Source organism: Eleutherodactylus coqui, chromosome 1 (assembly GCF_035609145.1).
Source record: "Eleutherodactylus coqui strain aEleCoq1 chromosome 1, aEleCoq1.hap1, whole genome shotgun sequence".
In the NCBI taxonomy this organism is placed as follows: domain Eukaryota; kingdom Metazoa; phylum Chordata; class Amphibia; order Anura; family Eleutherodactylidae; genus Eleutherodactylus; species Eleutherodactylus coqui.
This window is the reverse complement of record NC_089837.1, coordinates 32,709,006-32,727,006: the sequence shown is the minus strand read 5'-3', so window position 1 is coordinate 32,727,006 and position 18,001 is coordinate 32,709,006. Positions and strand designations below refer to the sequence as shown.

The following is an 18,001-nucleotide window of genomic DNA, read 5'->3' as shown; positions in this document are numbered from 1 at the left end:
TCCATTCACATCCAAAGCTGCTTTTATAATTCCATTGGCCTCTTCTCTTGCTGCATGACAATGTTTGCTTCACTTTTGATTCAGTGTTTAAAGCGGTTGTGCAGGGTTAGAAAAATATATCTGCTTTCTTCCAAACACAGCGCCACCCTTGTCAATAGGTTGTGTCTGGTATTGCAGCTGAGCTCCCACTCACTTCATTGCAGCTGAGCTGCAATACCACACACAACCATATGAACAAGGATGGCGCTGTGTTTGGAGAAAAGCTGCCATGTTTTTCAAACCCTGGACAACCCCTTTCAAAGCACGCTGTGCTACATTACATAAAATGGGATGCAGCTTTGGCTGTGACTAGAGGATAAGGTGTAAAGTAAGCAGGATCAGTATATAAATGCTCCCAGCTTGTAGAGAAGGTCTCTATAAAATCAGTTTTCACGTAACGTCCGCATTATGATGAGATTCCCGCCGGTAATTTATGCGCTCTACGAAAAATATCATTTGCAAAGGATTTGGGGCAGATTACTGGGGAGGGGCAGCGGCTGCGGCGGTATAAATCATTCCAGCCAAGCGGTCTCATTGTTCCAAAAAATGCAGAATTAGGCTACATTCACACGGGTGAGAATCTCGCACGCGTTTTCTGCGTAGCGAGACGCAAAAAACTCGCACGAATATGAAATCCATTATTCTGAATGGACTTATTCACATGAGCCATTTTTTTCTCACCCCGGGATGCTGCGAGGATAATAATCGCAGTGTGACCGATCTTTTTTGGCGCTCTCCCGGTACTCATCGCCCATCGGGACCTAAAAATACATAGCATGGCGCCCGCATACCGTGTGATGTCCGAGCGCCACGTGATGCTTCCCACTGAAATCAATGGGAATCACTTGCGATCCTCTGACTCGCGGTAAACACGCTCTTGAGGATCGCGATTTCACAGGAGCGATACAAGGCGTGAAAAGTGTGAAAAGCGCTCGCTGGCAAGGGCGCTCGCCCGTGTGAAAGTAGCCTGAACGGCGTCTCCCTGCAGATGACGAATTGGCACTCTGGACTCATTTTTCAGATCGGTGATCGCCTGTTTCACCTCTGATGGGCATCAATCTAACGACTTTCTATAGAAGTCTTCTAACGAGCTGTTTTCTCTCTGGTTGCAGCCGCCATCCTCCAAGGCCAGCTGGTTCTGGGACTGTCTGGTGGGATACTACTTGTTGGAGCTCCTCCTCTGGATAAGGTATGGCGCAATCATCTACCAGTGCGGCACGGCTGTGCCCGTTCTCCGGACCATAGTGGGTATTGTGTGGGCGTGGGATGGAGCCAGATAATATCTTCTTACCACTGAGCCTCCCGCTAGACCACCAGGGATACACCGCTGCTGCAGACAGCCAAGGCAGCAGTGACATAAATCATAAATTTACCATCATGGGTTAATCTGAAAAGTTTAAGTAACTCCTAAGGAGTGAGACCAAGCATGTTAGGGAAGTATTGCCTCCATCTCCGTATGTGAGCCGCTGCGCCATCACAGAACCTGCAGCTCCAGTGCCTGACCCGCGACCCGACTGATAAATGCCCACTATGATAGGGTGCCACCTTAGTCACAAGTTGGGTGGTGGTGTTCGATCTGCGTGGGTCCCTGTGAGTGGAAGCGTCTTACAGTAGTCACAGCTCAGCTATGAAGACCACACGAGGCCAGAGAGCTGCAGAGTGCTGAAGTGCACAATGCCAAGTGTCAGCTGGTGTGGTGTAAAGCATGTCGTCACTCAACTCCCGCAATGGAAACCTGTTCTCTGGAGTGGTAAATCACCTCTCACTGTCTGGCCGTCTGATGGATGAACCCAGGCTTCACAGATATCCAGAGAACATCACTTACCTGGCGACTCATGTGGCTGCACAGATGAATCAGGGTGCTGATTATAATCCAGATCTCCTCCAACATCACTGTCTGACCTCACAAATGCGCTTTTGGCTTCTCTATGTTTCCATGAATGGGCACAAATTCCCACAGATGTCCTCCAACATCTTGGGCAACTCCTAGAATGGCTTTGGATGGGCTACATGCAAGTCTGCGGCAAGAAAAAGAGGAGCTGACCCTTTATAGCGGGGACCCCACAGCCGGGCGGTGATAGTAGGTGGAGCCCAAACCAGAAGAAACCGTAAGCTTCAGGGGATAACAGGCATCTACGTTGAAAAAGGCTGCAGGGCTAGCCGGAGTGCGTCCAGCTCCTCGACAACTTGTCTTTCATTATATCTTTTTCCTGAAAACAAACATTTTAGACGCAGAAGCCCAACGACCTCTTTTATACATTTTCCTTAATAAGGGAAAGGGTCCATTCAGCCCTCCAAAAGCTTGTGGAAAGTCCTAGAAGGGCGAAGGAATGTTATAGCTGCAAAAGGGACGCAACGCCGTAATCATGCCGAGGGCTCTGGGATGGAACGCCCAACAAGTCTATATAAGAGTGAGAGAGGGTTGGATGGATGAAGGGAGAATGACAGGGGTAGAGATAGATAGATAGATAGATAGATAGATAGATAGATAGATAGATAGATAGATAGATAGATAGATAGATAGATAGATAGATAGATAGATAGATAGATAGATAGATAGATAGATAGATAGATATGAGATAGATAGGAGATAGATAGATAGATATGGGATAGATAGATAGATATGAGATAGATAGATAGATAGATAGATAGATAGATAGATAGATAGATAGATATGAGATAGATAGATAGATAGATAGATAGATAGATAGATAGATAGATAGATAGATAGATAGATAGATATGAGATAGATAGGAAATAGATAGATATGAGATAGATAGATAGATAGATAGAGAGATAGAGAGATAGATATGAGATAGATAGATATGAGATAGATAGGAAATAGATAGATATGAGATAGATAGATATGAGATAGATAGGAAATAGATAGGAAATAGATAGATAGATATGAGATAGATATGAAATAGATAGATAGATATGAGATAGATAGATAGATAGATAGATAGATAGGAGATATATAGATAGATAGATATGAGATAGATAGATATGAGATAGATAGATATTACATAGATAGATATTACATAGATAGATAGATAGATAGATACATATTACATAGATAGATAGATAGATAGATATGAGATAGATATATAGATAGATAGATAGATAGATAGATAGATAGATATTACATAGACAGATAGATATGAGATAGATGCTTGAGAAAGGCCGAGATCACGGCCGAAACGCGTCGCAATAAAAGAATTTTCGTATACACCTTCTGAATTCTGTTTGCCATCTTGGATTCAGGGGTGCTTAATCATTACCACCCCTGCGGAGTAAGTAATATCCGTAACCTTACAAACTTCTCTTTTAAAATATATATTCTTGCATCATCTGTTCTCCTCCATAACACCGGAGCGCTGGTTAATTTTCTTTTGTTTCACACTGATTAGATAGATAGATAGATAGATAGATAGATAGATAGATAGATAGATAGATAGATAGATAGATAGATAGATAGATAGATAGATATGAGATAGATAGGAAATAGATAGATATGAGATAGATAGGAAATAGATAGATATGAGATAGATAGATAGATAGATAGATAGATAGATAGATAGATAGATAGATAGATAGATATGAGATAGATAGATATGAGATAGATAGATGGATATGAGATAGATAGATAGATAGATAGATAGATAGATAGATAGATAGATAGATAGATAGATAGATAGATAGATAGATATGGGATAGATAGATAGATATGAGATAGATAGATAGATAGATAGATAGATAGATAGATATGAGATAGATAGATATGAGATAGATAGGAAATAGATAGATAGATAGATATGAGAGAGAGATATATGAGAGAGATATATGAGAGATAGATAGATAGATAGATATGAGATAGATAGATATTAGATAGATATGAGATAGATATTAGATAGATAGATAGATAGATATTAGATAGATAGATATGAGATTGATAGATAGATATGAGATAGATAGATATGAGATAGGAAATCGATAGATATGAGATAGATAGGAAATCGATAGATATGAGATAGATAGGAAATAGATAGATATGAGATAGATAGATAGATAGATATGAGAGAGAGATATGAGAGAGATATATGAGAGATAGATAGATAGATATGAGATAGATAGATATTAGATAGATATGAGATAGATATTAGATAGATAGATAGATAGATATTAGATAGATAGATATGAGATTGATAGATAGATATGAGATAGATAGATATGAGATAGGAAATCGATAGATATGAGATAGATAGGAAATCGATAGATATGAGATAGATAGGAAATAGATAGATATGAGATAGATAGATAGATAGATAGATAGATATGAGAGAGAGATATGAGAGAGATATATGAGAGCGATAGATAGATATGAGAGAGAGATATGAGAGAGAGAGATATGAGAGTGAGAGATATGAGAGATAGATAGATAGATATGAGAATAGATAGATAGATAGATAGATATGAGATAGATAGATAGATAGATATGAGATGGATAGATAGATATGCGGATAGATAGATAGATAGATAGATATTATATAGATATTAGATAGATATGAGGATAGACAGACTCAGTAGGACTCTGTGTGTTGCAGATACTTATGTGCACAGATATCCTCCTTGTGTAATAACACGCGGCCGGCAGGTTCCTCGCTGTAGTTAGATTGCCTTTATTGCCTGATGTGTGAGCGCACCCCTACTGATCCAATAACTGAATTACTTCTGGAAGTTTCCCATAAACTTCCCCACCCTCCCTGTATCAGAGACCTGTTTCCTTCTATAACGTCGGCTACGTGTTGGCGACCGCTCAGCGTCCCAGTCACCCCCATGGTATAGTTAATGATGGCGCCATCCACCACCCCGGATTATTACTGCCACTGCGCTCGCTGCTATGATGGAGGATGCGGATGGGTCTTCTACATATCATGTCACGGTCATTCAGGAGCCGCGTCTTCTGTTGTGTGGAGTAAGATCTGCTCCGACAGCCGTCACCAGGACAATTATATCTGAGAACGCTGGCGACATAAAATACCGTGTCCATGGTTAATGTGCTGAAATTAATATTACTGCGCCTCGTCAAGTGATATTAGAAGGCTGGGCAGTAATGGTAATTTAATCTGGCACCTGATTGCCTAGAAATCCCACTGATCCCACCTGAGAGTCTAAAAAGGTTGTCCAGCATTAAAAAGACATGGCAGCGCCACAATGGTCCACAGGTTGGGACTAATATTGCAGCTCAGTGTCATTCATTTCAGTGTAAGGGGGCCCGTGGGTGGTGTACAGGGCCGTCTCAGATTTAGAAGGTAGTAGGGTTGCCAACTGGCTGGTGGCTCCCCGGCCCGGCTGATGATTAAGTGTAATGGCCGCTGCTGATATTTATTTTATCAGGCATATTAATGGCTGGTCATAAATAATTGTCAGCTGACAGCCGGCAGGACAGCAACCCGACAGCATCTAGTATGTCACCCATCCCCGGCGGAGGCAGATGGGTGCTAGACAGAGAGAGTGGGTGACATACTTGATGTTGTGGGGCTGATACTTGCCAGAGGTTTGTGATGGGGAGGGCACAAAGAGGGGGCTCTATTAGTACTAGGGCTACTACTGGGGGAATTGTTACTATTGGGGATACTGTTGTTTTATTGGAGGCACTACTTGGGAACACTTACTAGTGGGGCCACTACTGGGGGCACTATTACATGGGAAATCAAAATTGTGATAGATTTATCTGGCAGTGTAATGGTATGGAAAAGAATCAGTGGTGCCATTCACCTATATGACCCTTGTTTTTATAACTGAGTTGGGTATAGATACTTCACAATACCTAATCTATGCATACAGTAGGGGGTTGGTTGTTGTGGGCAATGATATATGCAGAACCAATAACTGGAGGTTAGTATGTCTAGTAGTCCTAGGTTAGCCTTTTTGCCAGTTATGTTGATCTTCATTACTTGAAAAAAGGTAGTGAGAAGGACTTCCAAGTAGAGCCCCCTAGCTTCAGTTGACTGGGTGGTCCATAGAAGAAGGATGTATCACTGGATCCTGGACAGGTAAGTTTACTACATGAAGCAAACAGACTTTTGATGGAGTCTCAATAAATAAACCAGATGGAAGATGGAAAGTTTAAGCCTTGATAGGGCAAAGAGAATTGGCGTGGATCCTTGATGGAGCTACTAGACCAAAGATTGAAAATTGATGGAGAAACCAAACCTTAGAGCCTTGATGGAGCAAGTAGAGCTGTGATGGAACCTAAATGAAGAATCCAGACTATTTACAGAAAGCTAATGAATCAGACTGACCTGTGACGGAACAACCAAACTGAAGCTGGAAAGTTGATGGAGCAACCAGACCAAAGATAGAAAATTGATGAAGCCTCGAGACCTTCAATGGAGTCTTGGTAAAGCAACTAGACCAGTGGTGGCGAACCTATGGCACATGTGCCCTAGGCGGCACGCAGAGCCCTCCCTGCTGGCACACGTTGCCGTCGGCCGCTCACCATGATAGTGAAAACTGACTGGGGCTGCGGTCCCCCGCTGGCATTCACTCAGCAGCGCTGCTATCTGCGCTGATCCCAGGGCACACTGTGATGTCAGTGTGCAGCCGGGATCCTCCCCCCCTCCCCGACGTCTCCTACTTGGTTCCGCGAGAGCAGGGGGAGGAGGTGTCCGGCAGCACACTGACATCAGTGTGCACCTGTGATCAGCGCTGCTGGAGGGCACGTGGGGCAGAGGAGGGGAGCTTCCACGAGGAGGAGGGGGTAAGTATGTGGGTCTCAGGGGGAATGGGGGGCCGCTGTGGGATGTTACTATTACATTGGGGCAGCTGTGGGATGTAACTATTATACTGGGGGCCGCTGTGGGGTGTCACTATTGCTATTGGGGGGCAAAGTGGGGTGTCACTATTGCTACTGAGGGCCGCTGTGGGGTGTCAATATTACTACTGGGGGCCACTGTGGGGTGTAACTATTATTCCCGGGGACTGCTGTGAGGTGTCACTAATATTACCGGGAGCTGCTGTGAGGTGTCACTATTATTACTGGGGGCCACTGTGGGGTGTCACTATTCTTACTGGGGGCCACTGTGATACTGGGGGCCACTGTGGGGGGGTCAATGTGATACTGGGGGCCACTGTGGGGGGTGACTGTGATACTAGGTGCCGCTGTGGGGGCGGGTCACTGTGATACTGGGGGCTGCTGTGGGGGGTCACTGTGATACTGGAGGCCACTGTGGGGGGGTCACTATTACTGCTAGGGGGGTCATTATTCTCACTGGGGCTGCTCAGCGGGTCACTATTGTTGCTGGGGCCGCTGGAGGGTCACTATTATCGCTGGGGCCACTGGGGGTGTCACTATTATCGCTGGGGGGGTTACTATTATCGCTGGGGCCGCTAAGGAGGTCACTATTATCGCTTGGGCCGCTGAGGAGGTCACTATTATCGCTGGTGCCGCTAGGGGGGGGGGTCACTATTATCGCTGGGTCCGCTGGGGGGGGGTCACTATTATCACCTGGACCGCAGAGGGGGGTCACTGATATTGCTGGCACCGCTGGGGGGGGTTCACTATTATCGCTGGGGTATGTTTACATGTGGCGAAATGGGCAGGGCTGTTACAAAATAGACAGCATGCATATTTTGACTGCTCTTTGGATGCGGAAATACTGCAGAATTTTCCACAGAAATTTCCACTGAGGACATTCTGCGTATTTCCGTATCCAAAAAGCAGTCATGATAAGACCCGCCCCCTGACATGTTGACACTTTGCACTAAATAAGTGGGTTTTGGGTTGCAGTTTGAGCACTCGGTCTCTAAAAGGTTCGCCATCACTGAACTAGACCAACGATGGAAAGGTATTTGAGCAAGTAGACAGAAGTGTGACAGAGGCTTGATGGAGCAAACAAAACGATGGTGAATCCTTGATGGAGCTACCAGACCAAAGATTGAAAGACTCTACCAAAGGCTGACCTGTAATAGAGCAACCAGACCAAAAATGGAGAAATGATTGAGCAATCAGACCAAAGATTGAAAGACTCTACCAAAGACTGACCTGTAATAGAGCAACCAGACCAAAGATGGAAAGTTGATGGAGCAACCAGACCGAAGATGGAGAATGATTGAGCAATCAGACCAAAGATGGAAAGTTGATGGAGCAACCAGACCGAAGATGGAGAATGATTGAGCAATCAGACCAAAGATGGAAAGTTGATGGAGCAACCAGACCGAAGATGGAGAATGATTGAGCAATCAGACCAAAGATGGAAAAATGATTGAGCAACCAGACCAAAGATGGAGAAATTATGAAGTAACCAGACATCTGTTGGTGCCTGGATGATGCGGTTAGACAATCGGCTTGGATACAATATTGAGAGCATCCTTCACCCACATATTGGAGTGAAGCTTCTTATATACTAGTGGTATACAGGATGATTTGGCGCGGTACCTGGAACCTCGGACTCTTAGGCTACATTGTAAATAGCTTTTCTAGGGTGGAATGCTTAGTGAATGACTTAAATATTGGTTTATCCCATGATTTGCCGTCTCCCCTACTTCTAGATGACAGATGCGCGTTAGCCGGGCCAGCAACAACTGTTCCCCTGGCAGGCATCAGCGCTTCTGATCTCCTGCCGGTAACTTTGGGCCATTCTTAGAATGAAATATCATTATCGGTCCTCGGCGCACGAGACGCCTTCAAGGCTTTCACTTTATTTTCTTTTCATGATAAATTTACCAAATCAATCATTTCCTGCCCCATTTCTTCCAGACGTTGGCGCGTTTTGCTTATTAGTACTTTACAACTAAAGGTACTGCGGATTCCCGGGGTCTGGTTGTCCTAAGCGACCCTGAACTCTAACGCTCCAGACTCCTGAGAAGCGCCGTCTTCAGTTCCGTGTCAAGGTGGTGGCGCTGGCGCGTTTTACCCCCCGCCTTGAATATCTTTATTGGCATAAAAGTTTTTTTGTTTCAAAGCCGCCAAGAAGGAACAGAAGAAGTGGAGGGAGGTTGGTTGGGGCGCCTCCGCAGACAGAGCAGCACCACAGGCAATGAGACATGAAAGGACTGCGCCGCCTTTAATCGACAGACGGAGCCCATAATGACTTTTCAAAAGAACTTTGTCGGATCCGTATTCATCATAATGCACAGTGAGTGCGGCGGGCGCGGCGGAGGCCGTGTTATCTCCTCTGGTAGTCCTCCGCCACTTTTGTCTTCCTCTTCAGGAATCTGTATATATTGGCGCCCGTGTGAATATTTCTTGTATATTTCTTGTATGATGCATTACTCTGACCCTGGGCTCTCTGGTGAGGATGGACATGAGCTCCTTGCTTCACCTTGTGCACCTGGGAGCCCGCTTACAAAAGATGGAAATATCAATTTGAAAACATTGACTTTAATGGCCATGAAGAGGTTCTGCAGCAGCCGTGGCGTGTATTTTTAAAGTAACATGTATGATCTCAGCTGGTTCAGAAGCTGTTGGAGAAGAGAATAGAGAGTGAAACAATAGATCTTTGCCATGATTGACACAAATCTATTACATTCTGTTCTTAAAGAGGTTCTGCAGCAGATAGGAGGATGATGGTCGCACCCTTGTGGATTAGGATTGCTTCATAGTGGATCCAAATAGTGTCAGTTTTTAGTTTTTCAGATGAGAGTGTAATTAATGCACCGTCAGTAGCCGGGAGTGAAGCCTTCCATTGAGATACTGAAATGGTGTATCTAAGCCTACTGTGAGTGATACTCTCTATTAAACTGGTGTATCTAAGCCTAATGTGTACGATACTGTCTGATGAGTTATGTATCTATTCCCATCAACTGAAAGTGCTGAGTGGCTGTATCTAACTCGACCCTGTGTGATACTATCTGCTGAACCTCTGTATCTAAGCCTATCATATTCGGTACTGTCTACTAAGCTGTATATCTGATCTTATAACGTGTGATACAGTCTGCTGAGCTATGTATCTAATCCTATCAGGTGGGTCTTATGAGCTGTGTATCTAAGCCTATGATGTTTGATACTGTCTACTAAGCTGTATATCTAATCCTATCAGGTGGGTCTTATGAGCTGTGTATCTAAGCCTATGATGTGTGATACTGACTGCTGAGCTTCTATATCTAATCTTATTATCCATGATTTTGTCTGCTCAACTTTGTATCTAAGCCTATTTTGTGTGATACTGTCTGCTGAGCCCTGTATCTAAGCCTATTCTACACTTCTTCATACATTACTTTCCCCTTGGAGTAGCGCAGGGAATAGCGGAATTCTCCATAAAACAATAAAAGGGTTAATGTTTTGTCTGGAACATTCCTCTTGATCCTGCAAGCTGTGATTGCCCTCTAGTGGTGATCCATTGAACGGCATCCCTCTTTGCGTGTACTTTTTTAGGCTGAGAACGAGTGGCTGCATTAACTTGTTAGTATTTCATTAGTATAAGGATTTACAATGAGGACAGATGACCCCAGCAGGAGAATAGTGAGTACAGCTCTGGAGTATAATACAGGATGTAACTCAGGATCAGTACAGGATAAGTAATGTACGTACACAGTGACTCCACCAGCAGAATAGTAAGTGCAGCTCTGGAGTATAATACAGGATGTAACTCGGGATCAGTACAGGATAAGTAATGTATGTACACAGTGACTCCACCAGCAGAATAGTAAGTGCAGCTCTGGAGTATAATACAGGATGTAACTCGGGATCAGTACAGGATAAGTAATGTATGTACACAGTGACTCCACCAGCAGAATAGTGAGTGCAGCTCTGGAGTATAATACAGGATGTAACTCAGGATCAGTGCAGGATAAGTAATGTATGTACACAGTGACTCCACCAGCAGAATAGTGAGTGCAGCTCTGGAGTAAAATGGTGCGTTTACACTTAGCAAAATTGTTCGGTTTTCAATGCAGATTTTATTGCAGGTCCGCAGCAGAATTAACCTCTTCAGTAGGAAGAGTGAAATCCACTGTGGATCCGCAATGTGTTCAGTCCCCCAAGATGGCAGTCAAAGTGATACTACTTTTTATGACACTAAGATTTGACTGCTAGCTATAGGAGATGCAAAGGTAGCAGTCATTTCCAGAACTTGAAAGGGTTCAAAGACCTTTCTGCTACAAAGGACGGCAGCATTATACAAATGGTAGATGGGGGCGCTGTTACAGATTTTGTATTGATGCCTGTTAGCTTCAGATTATGCCTCTCCTATTTAACAACACCTATTGGGCATCATCAGCCATGGAGATTGGCCCCGGGGCCTACAGTAGCTGCAGTATCTGCTGGCAGTTGTAGTGTTTTCACCATTAATGAAAACAAAGGCTTGTTACAGTGTTAGCCAGTAGAGCAAAATGTTATTGTTGCCAGTGATAGAAACCAAGTAATCTTGTAGATATGAGGCCTTTTAACCCTTTCCAATCCACTGTCTGACGTCTGAAGACATTCTGAGTGAAGGCTGTATAGCTGTGATGTCGGAAGACGTCCGGCAGGGTTTTCTTACTGTATATTACTGGCCGCTCTGTTGTCGGGGGCCTCTCCAGCATGCCCCTTACTGCAGCACTTGCTATAGCCAGCAGATGGCGCCATTGTATAATGGCAGAAAGAGAAAACCCCCTAGGAAATCCTGAATCCAAAATTGGATTGCAAGGGGTTAATAGCTATTACATCATGTATTTTTGTTACCCATTATACTGAAGGTATCATATCTGCAAGATTACGTGGTTTCTCTTGCTGGGGACAATCACATTTTGTTTTCACCATTGTTACCCAACTATCACTTTGTATACTGCTACTTTATGTATAGACATTAGCAGTGTTCTGCTGCCATCTAGTGTTCATTCACTATAATTTCATCTTACCATTGTGTTAATATCGTCTAAAAAGAGAGAGTGGATGATTTATGTATTTATTATGTTTATACTACAGATTTTTCTTCTTCTCCTTAAGCTTTAGTGTTTTTGAAGTCTAACCCGTTATTTGTGTTCAATGAGCCGTGTAGAAGCAGTGTGGGTAAATCATATATCCTTCTAACATTAAGGATCAATACTTTGACTAAAAGATTAGTGAATAGCATTATCAGAGCCCAGAGGAATACAAGCTGCTCCTCAGTCCACTTTAGATAGCTGTTTACATCCGGCCTTGGTTTGCATATAGAACAATGGTTTTATCCTGTGCTGTGTTCAGGTGACCAGAGGAAGACAATACAGTTCCCCTCAGCACAGGTCAGAATGCATTGTGACTGTAGAGGGAGCGGTTACTGAAGGCTTTAGCTCTGGCTAAATTGCAGCTAAAGACGGGATCCTTGTCTCATTTTAAAGCCATGTATCTTGCTGCTGTAGCCCTGTTCTGCACTTCAGCCTGTGTCAATAGCAGAAGATGAACCGTTGGAGGATATTCTGGCAGCAGCCGAGGAGATGATTTGGATCTTGGAGGACCTAACAGTGTCATGTACCAGAGCCTATTAAGTCTTGCCTAACCACATCCTGACCACATCATGTAAATATACATCATGTAGTTGCAAAGGACTATGGATAACTTTTTACAAGCAACTATCAAAACTGACCACGCATCTAAACAGTTTGTCCCCTACAGCGTCCCATTACACTCACCCCACCCCCTTCATACACAATTGTGTGGTGCTGATGGGTTTGCCTGACAAATAGGAGCCTAGAGACGGCCCCCAGGGCTCTAGGCATTGGTACCACTTATGCACTGCCTTTGGCTTGTGACAGGGCTTAATACACAACTTTGAAGATTCCTATATACTACTATACTGAAGTATTGCAGTATATTACACAAGCAATCAAGTCACCTTTGGAGACTTAAAACAATGTTGAAAAGGGTTTAATAAAATATTTAAACCGTTTAATGCTAAAAATATTAAATTAAAAAAAAAACTTTTCTTTTTCCTTTTAAAAAAAAAATCTAAACAATGAAAAAACCCCATATATTTGGCATTTCTTTGTCCAGAAAAGTCATAATTATTAGTAAGATAGTATGTTAAGCAGAAAAGACATCTGTTCATCCAGTTCAGCCTATTACCCCCAATGTTGATCAGAGAAAGGCAAAGAAAGAACACCGAGGTAGAAGCTCGTTTTTACCATTTAGGTTGAAAATTTTCCTTCCTGAATCCAATCTGACAATCAGAATAATCCCCGGGTCACCGACCCTTCTGAGTAATCAGTGATATAACATGTAATATTGTAACGCTTAAGAAAGGCGTCTAGGCCCCTATTGTACTCCATTAGTGAGTTCACCATCACCGCGTCCTCAGGCAGAGAGTTCCATAGTCTCACTGCTCATACAGTAAAGAATCCCTTTTATGTTGGTGATGACACCTTCTTTCCTCTAGATGTAGAGAGCGCCCCCTTGTTACAGTCCAAGTCCTGGGTATAAATAGATGATGGGGAGATCTCTGTATTGTCTCTAGATATATTTATACATAGTTATTAGTGCGTCCCCTTGTTACAGTCCTAGGTATAAATAGATGATAGGAGAGATCTCTGTATTATCCCCTGATATATTTATACATAGTTATTAGAGTGCCCCCTTGTTACAGTCCTGGGTATAAATAGATGATGGGGGAGATCTTGTATTGTTCCCTGATATAACCATACATAGTTATTAGAGTGCCCCCTTGTTACAGTCCTGGGTATAAATAGATGATGGGAGAGATCTCTGTACTGACCCAATATATATTATACATAGTTATTAGAGCACCCCCTTGTTACAGTCCTGGGTATAAAAAGATGATGGGGGAGATCTCTGTATTGTCCCCTTATATATTTATTGTTAGGGAAATTCAATGGTTTCCTTCATATGCTGTCGGGTTCCAAATTGAAATAGCTTGTAGGACCGGCCGGGAGAAAGCAGTGATACAGACAGGTCTAAGTGCAAAGCAATCTACCTTTATTACATATGTCACAACTTATATAGTAACATGATGCAGGGCGGGCTATATGCCCTATGAACTTCTTTTTACATAAGCATACATTGTTGGTTAGAGATGTTATCTTCGATTGAACAATAACTTGTGTTTTCACATTCCAATGTTACATTATGTTGTTAGTTCCAGCTAAACAGGATATGCGATTAGTAACTTTTGCTGAGTTGTACTGCTAGCAGTATGCCCAGAAAATCCTGTTTAGCTGTGTCAAGAAGTGTTAGACAAGACAAAATCATATTCAGGCCTGAGGCCTTCACATTTATACATAGTTATTAGAGCGCCCCCTTGTTACAGTCCTCGGTATAAACAGATGATGGGAGAGATCTCTGTATTGTCCCCTGATATATTATACATAGTTATCAGGTCGCCCCTCAGCCATCTTTTTTCTAAACTAATAATCCCAATTTTGATAACCTCTCTGGGTATTGTAGTCCGCCCAGCCCATTTATTACTTTAGTTGTCCACCCTTGTACCCGCTCAAGCTCTGATATGTCCTTCTTGAGCACTGGTGTCCAAAACTGTCCCCAATATTTCATGTGTGGTCTGACCAGTGACTTGTAAAGAGGAAAAACCATGTTCTCATCATGTGCCCCTAGACCTCTTCTGATGCGCCCATGCAGCATCGCACAGAGTACACCTAGTATATGGTGCGATGCCGCCACTGGCCCTGCTGAAAATGGGAGATGCCATGTGAGGGCACACCCAAAGATAGGGTATGCCGCAATTTGTTTCCCACATCGCATCACGGTGCGATGTGATGCAAGAAAGTATCACTCCTGTGTATAACGCCATTCAAAAGAATAGGGTTCATATTAGTGTGAGATTTGTGCATCTTGCCACGCATAAATCGTGTGCACTTTTCTTGTTCGTGTGAAGCCAGACTCATAGATTTCTTCTCATCACCCTATACAATTTCTCCTACATCAGTGATGGTGAACTTTTTAGAGACCGAGTGCCCAAACTGCAACCCAAAACCTGCTTATGTATTGCAGAGTGCCAACCCACCAGGGGGCGTGGCTTATCACAATGTATGATTTTACCTCCATCGTTCTAAAAAGGACAGGGCTGTTTCAACATAGACAGGGTGTAGAGTTTGACTGCTCTTTGGAAAAGGAAATGCTGTAGAATTTGCCACGGACATTTCCGCTGAGGACATTCTGCAGCATTTCCGCCACATGTAAACTGAGGCCCCAGCAGTAATAGTGACTTCCCCTGGTGGCCCCAGCAGCAATAGTGACCCTCCCCTTCCTGAGGGCCCTAGCAGTAATAGTGACCCCCCCCCCCTTCGCTCGGTGGCCCTAGTAACAATAGTTACCTCCCCGGTGGCACCTAGCAACAATAGTGACCCTTCGCCCGGTGGCCACAGCAGAAATAGTGACCCCCACGGCGGCTCCAGTAGTTATAGTGACCCCCACGGCGGCCCCAGCAGTAAAAGTAACCCCCCCCCTGCGACCCACATGTAAACGTACCCTAGCAGTAATAGTAACTCCCACAATGGTCTCAGAAGTAATAGTGACCCCCTCAGTAGTAACAGCGACCCCCACAGTGGCCTAAGCAGTAATAGAGTCCCCCAAAGTAGCCTCAGCAGTATTAGTGTCCCCCTCAGTAGTAATAGTGACCTCCACAGTAGCCCCAGTAGTAAGTGACCCACACAGTGGCCCCAGCATCAATAGAGACCCCCACAGTGGCCCCAGCAACAACAGTAAATTCCACAGCAGCCCCAGCAGCAAAAGTGAACCCCCCCGGTGGCCCCAACAGTAATAGTACCTCCCCCAGTGGCCCCTGCTGTAATAGTGACCCCCCCGGCGGCCTCTGCAGTACTAGTAACCCTCCCCTTCCAGAGGGCCCTAGTAGCAATAGTGACCACCACGGTGGCCCTAGCAGTATTAGTGTCCCCCTCAGTAGTAATAGTGACCGCCACAGTAGCCCAAGTAGTAAATGACCAACACAGTGGCCCCAGCAGCAAAAGTTACCCCCACAGGGGCCCCAGCAGCAATAGTGACCCCCCCCCGGTGGCCCCAGTAGTAATAGTACCTCCCCCCCAGTGGCCCCTGCAGTAATAGTGACCCCCCCAGCGGCCCCTGCAGTAATAGTAACCTTTCCGGTGGCCCCAGCAGTAATATTGACCCCCTCGGTAGCCCCAGTAGTTATATTGACCCCCACAGTATCCCCAGTAGTTATATTGACCCCCACAGCAGTCTCAACAGTAATAGTCACCCTCACAGTGGCCCCCAGTAGGAATACTGACCCCCACAGTGACCCCCCAGTAGGAATACTGACCCCCACAGCGGTCCCCAGTAGGAATACTGACTCCCACAGCGACACCGAGTAGGAATACTGCCCCCCACAGTGGTCCCCAGTAGGAATACTGATTCCCACAGCGCTCCCCAGTAGGATTACTGACTCCCAGAGCGCTCCCCAGAAAGAATACTGACTCTCACAGTGGCCCCAGTAGGAATACTGACCCCCCGAGACCCATATACTTATCCCCTCCTCCTTGTCGAAGTGCCTCTGCTCCTCTGTTCGGCGCTGATCCCAGGTGCACACTGTGACGTCAGTGTGCTGCCGGATGCCTCCTCCCCTGCTCTTGTGGAACCATGCAGGAGACGTCAGGGGAGAAGAAGGAGGATCCCGGCTGCACACTGACGTCACAGTGTGCACCAGAATCAGCTGATGTGGTGAGTGACCAACACTGGCGCGTGCCAGCAGGGAGGGCTCTGCGTGCCGCCTCTGACATATGTGCTATAGGTTCGCCACCACTACCCTACATTATTTATTAAAGGGCCAACACTATCAGTAATAATCGTTTTACTATTTATATAGTTGAAGAACGGTTTAGGGTTAGTTTTACTCTATTGGCAATAAGTCTTTCTGTCTCCATCTTTGCTGCTTTTATATGATTGTTACATAATTTATTGTTTGCCTTTTAGGTTTATAGTTTTCTTCGCTGCCTTCTTGTTTTAGTTGTTTAAACACTTTATTTTTGCTGTCTATTGCCCCTTTACATCTTTATTAAACCACATTGGTTTTCTCCTATTAGGGTGAATGCAGACGTCTGGGTTGGATCCCGCTGCGAGAATTCTCGTAGTGGGATGTGACCCGTGCCCCTGCAGTGACCCGCTGCTCACCTCCTCCGGCGTCTTACCTCCGGCGCACAGCTGCACATGCGCAGTGCAGAGCCGGCATGCCAGCGGTGATGTTTTTGTGTGGTCCTCTGTGAGGCTCGCACAAAAATAGGACATGCCGCGATTTTGTTTACCGCATGAGTTTTCACATGGTCAAATCGCGGTACTCTGCATAGGATTGCATTAACCAATGCAATCCCATGGCAGCGTGCACGGGTGGACATTTTGCGGGAAATCTCGCCGCAGAATTTCCGCCCGTGTGCGTTCACCCTTACTAAGTCTATTATTCCTGTAAGGTATGAACCGACACAGTAAATAATTAGGATGTTTTTAAATATTTCCCATCTATTGTTTGTACTTGAGGCCATCATCCCAGTCAGTAAGCTTCAGGCCTTCACTAAGCTGAACTTGGCCTTCCTAAAGTTTAGTATTTTCGTAGCTCCCTGATAAAACTCTCTCTTGAAGGACAAGTTGGAATGTATTATATTATGGTCACTATTTCCCAGGTGCCCCCGGCCTGCGCCCCTGTTATTCTGTCAGGTCTGTTGGTTAAGTCCACAATGGCCATCCCCCTAGTCAAGTCTTGTACAAAGTGTGTAAGGTAATTATCTTTAGTAATTGGCAGAAAGTAATTGTTTCCTTTATGAGATCCGTGGGTTTCGGCTTCCCAATTTACATGCGAATAGTTAGTCCCCCATAATAATGACCTCATTGTTATTTGTTGCTTCATCGATTTGCCTCAGTAATAGACTTTCAGTGTCTTCTGTTATATTCGGTGTCTATAGAAAACCCCTAGGAGGATTTCATTGTTTTTCACTCTATGTATCTTTACTAGAGATGAGCGAGCGTACTCGGAAAAGCACTACTCGCTCGAGTAATTTGCTTTATCCGAGTATCGCTGTGCTCGTC

The 18,001-nt window shown here is 44.5% G+C and overlaps 1 protein-coding gene across 1 annotated transcript in view; it reads left to right on the top strand.

Moving 5' to 3' along the window:
• The window catches only part of LOC136611592 (L-gulonolactone oxidase-like), an 85,862-nt gene that overhangs the window by 51,846 nt on the left and 16,015 nt on the right, over window positions 1-18,001 (top strand). The window contains exon 8 of the mRNA XM_066591348.1: window positions 1,152-1,228. Within this exon, the coding sequence (XP_066447445.1) occupies window positions 1,152-1,228 (77 nt within the window). The remainder of the gene's footprint in view (window positions 1-1,151; window positions 1,229-18,001) is intronic.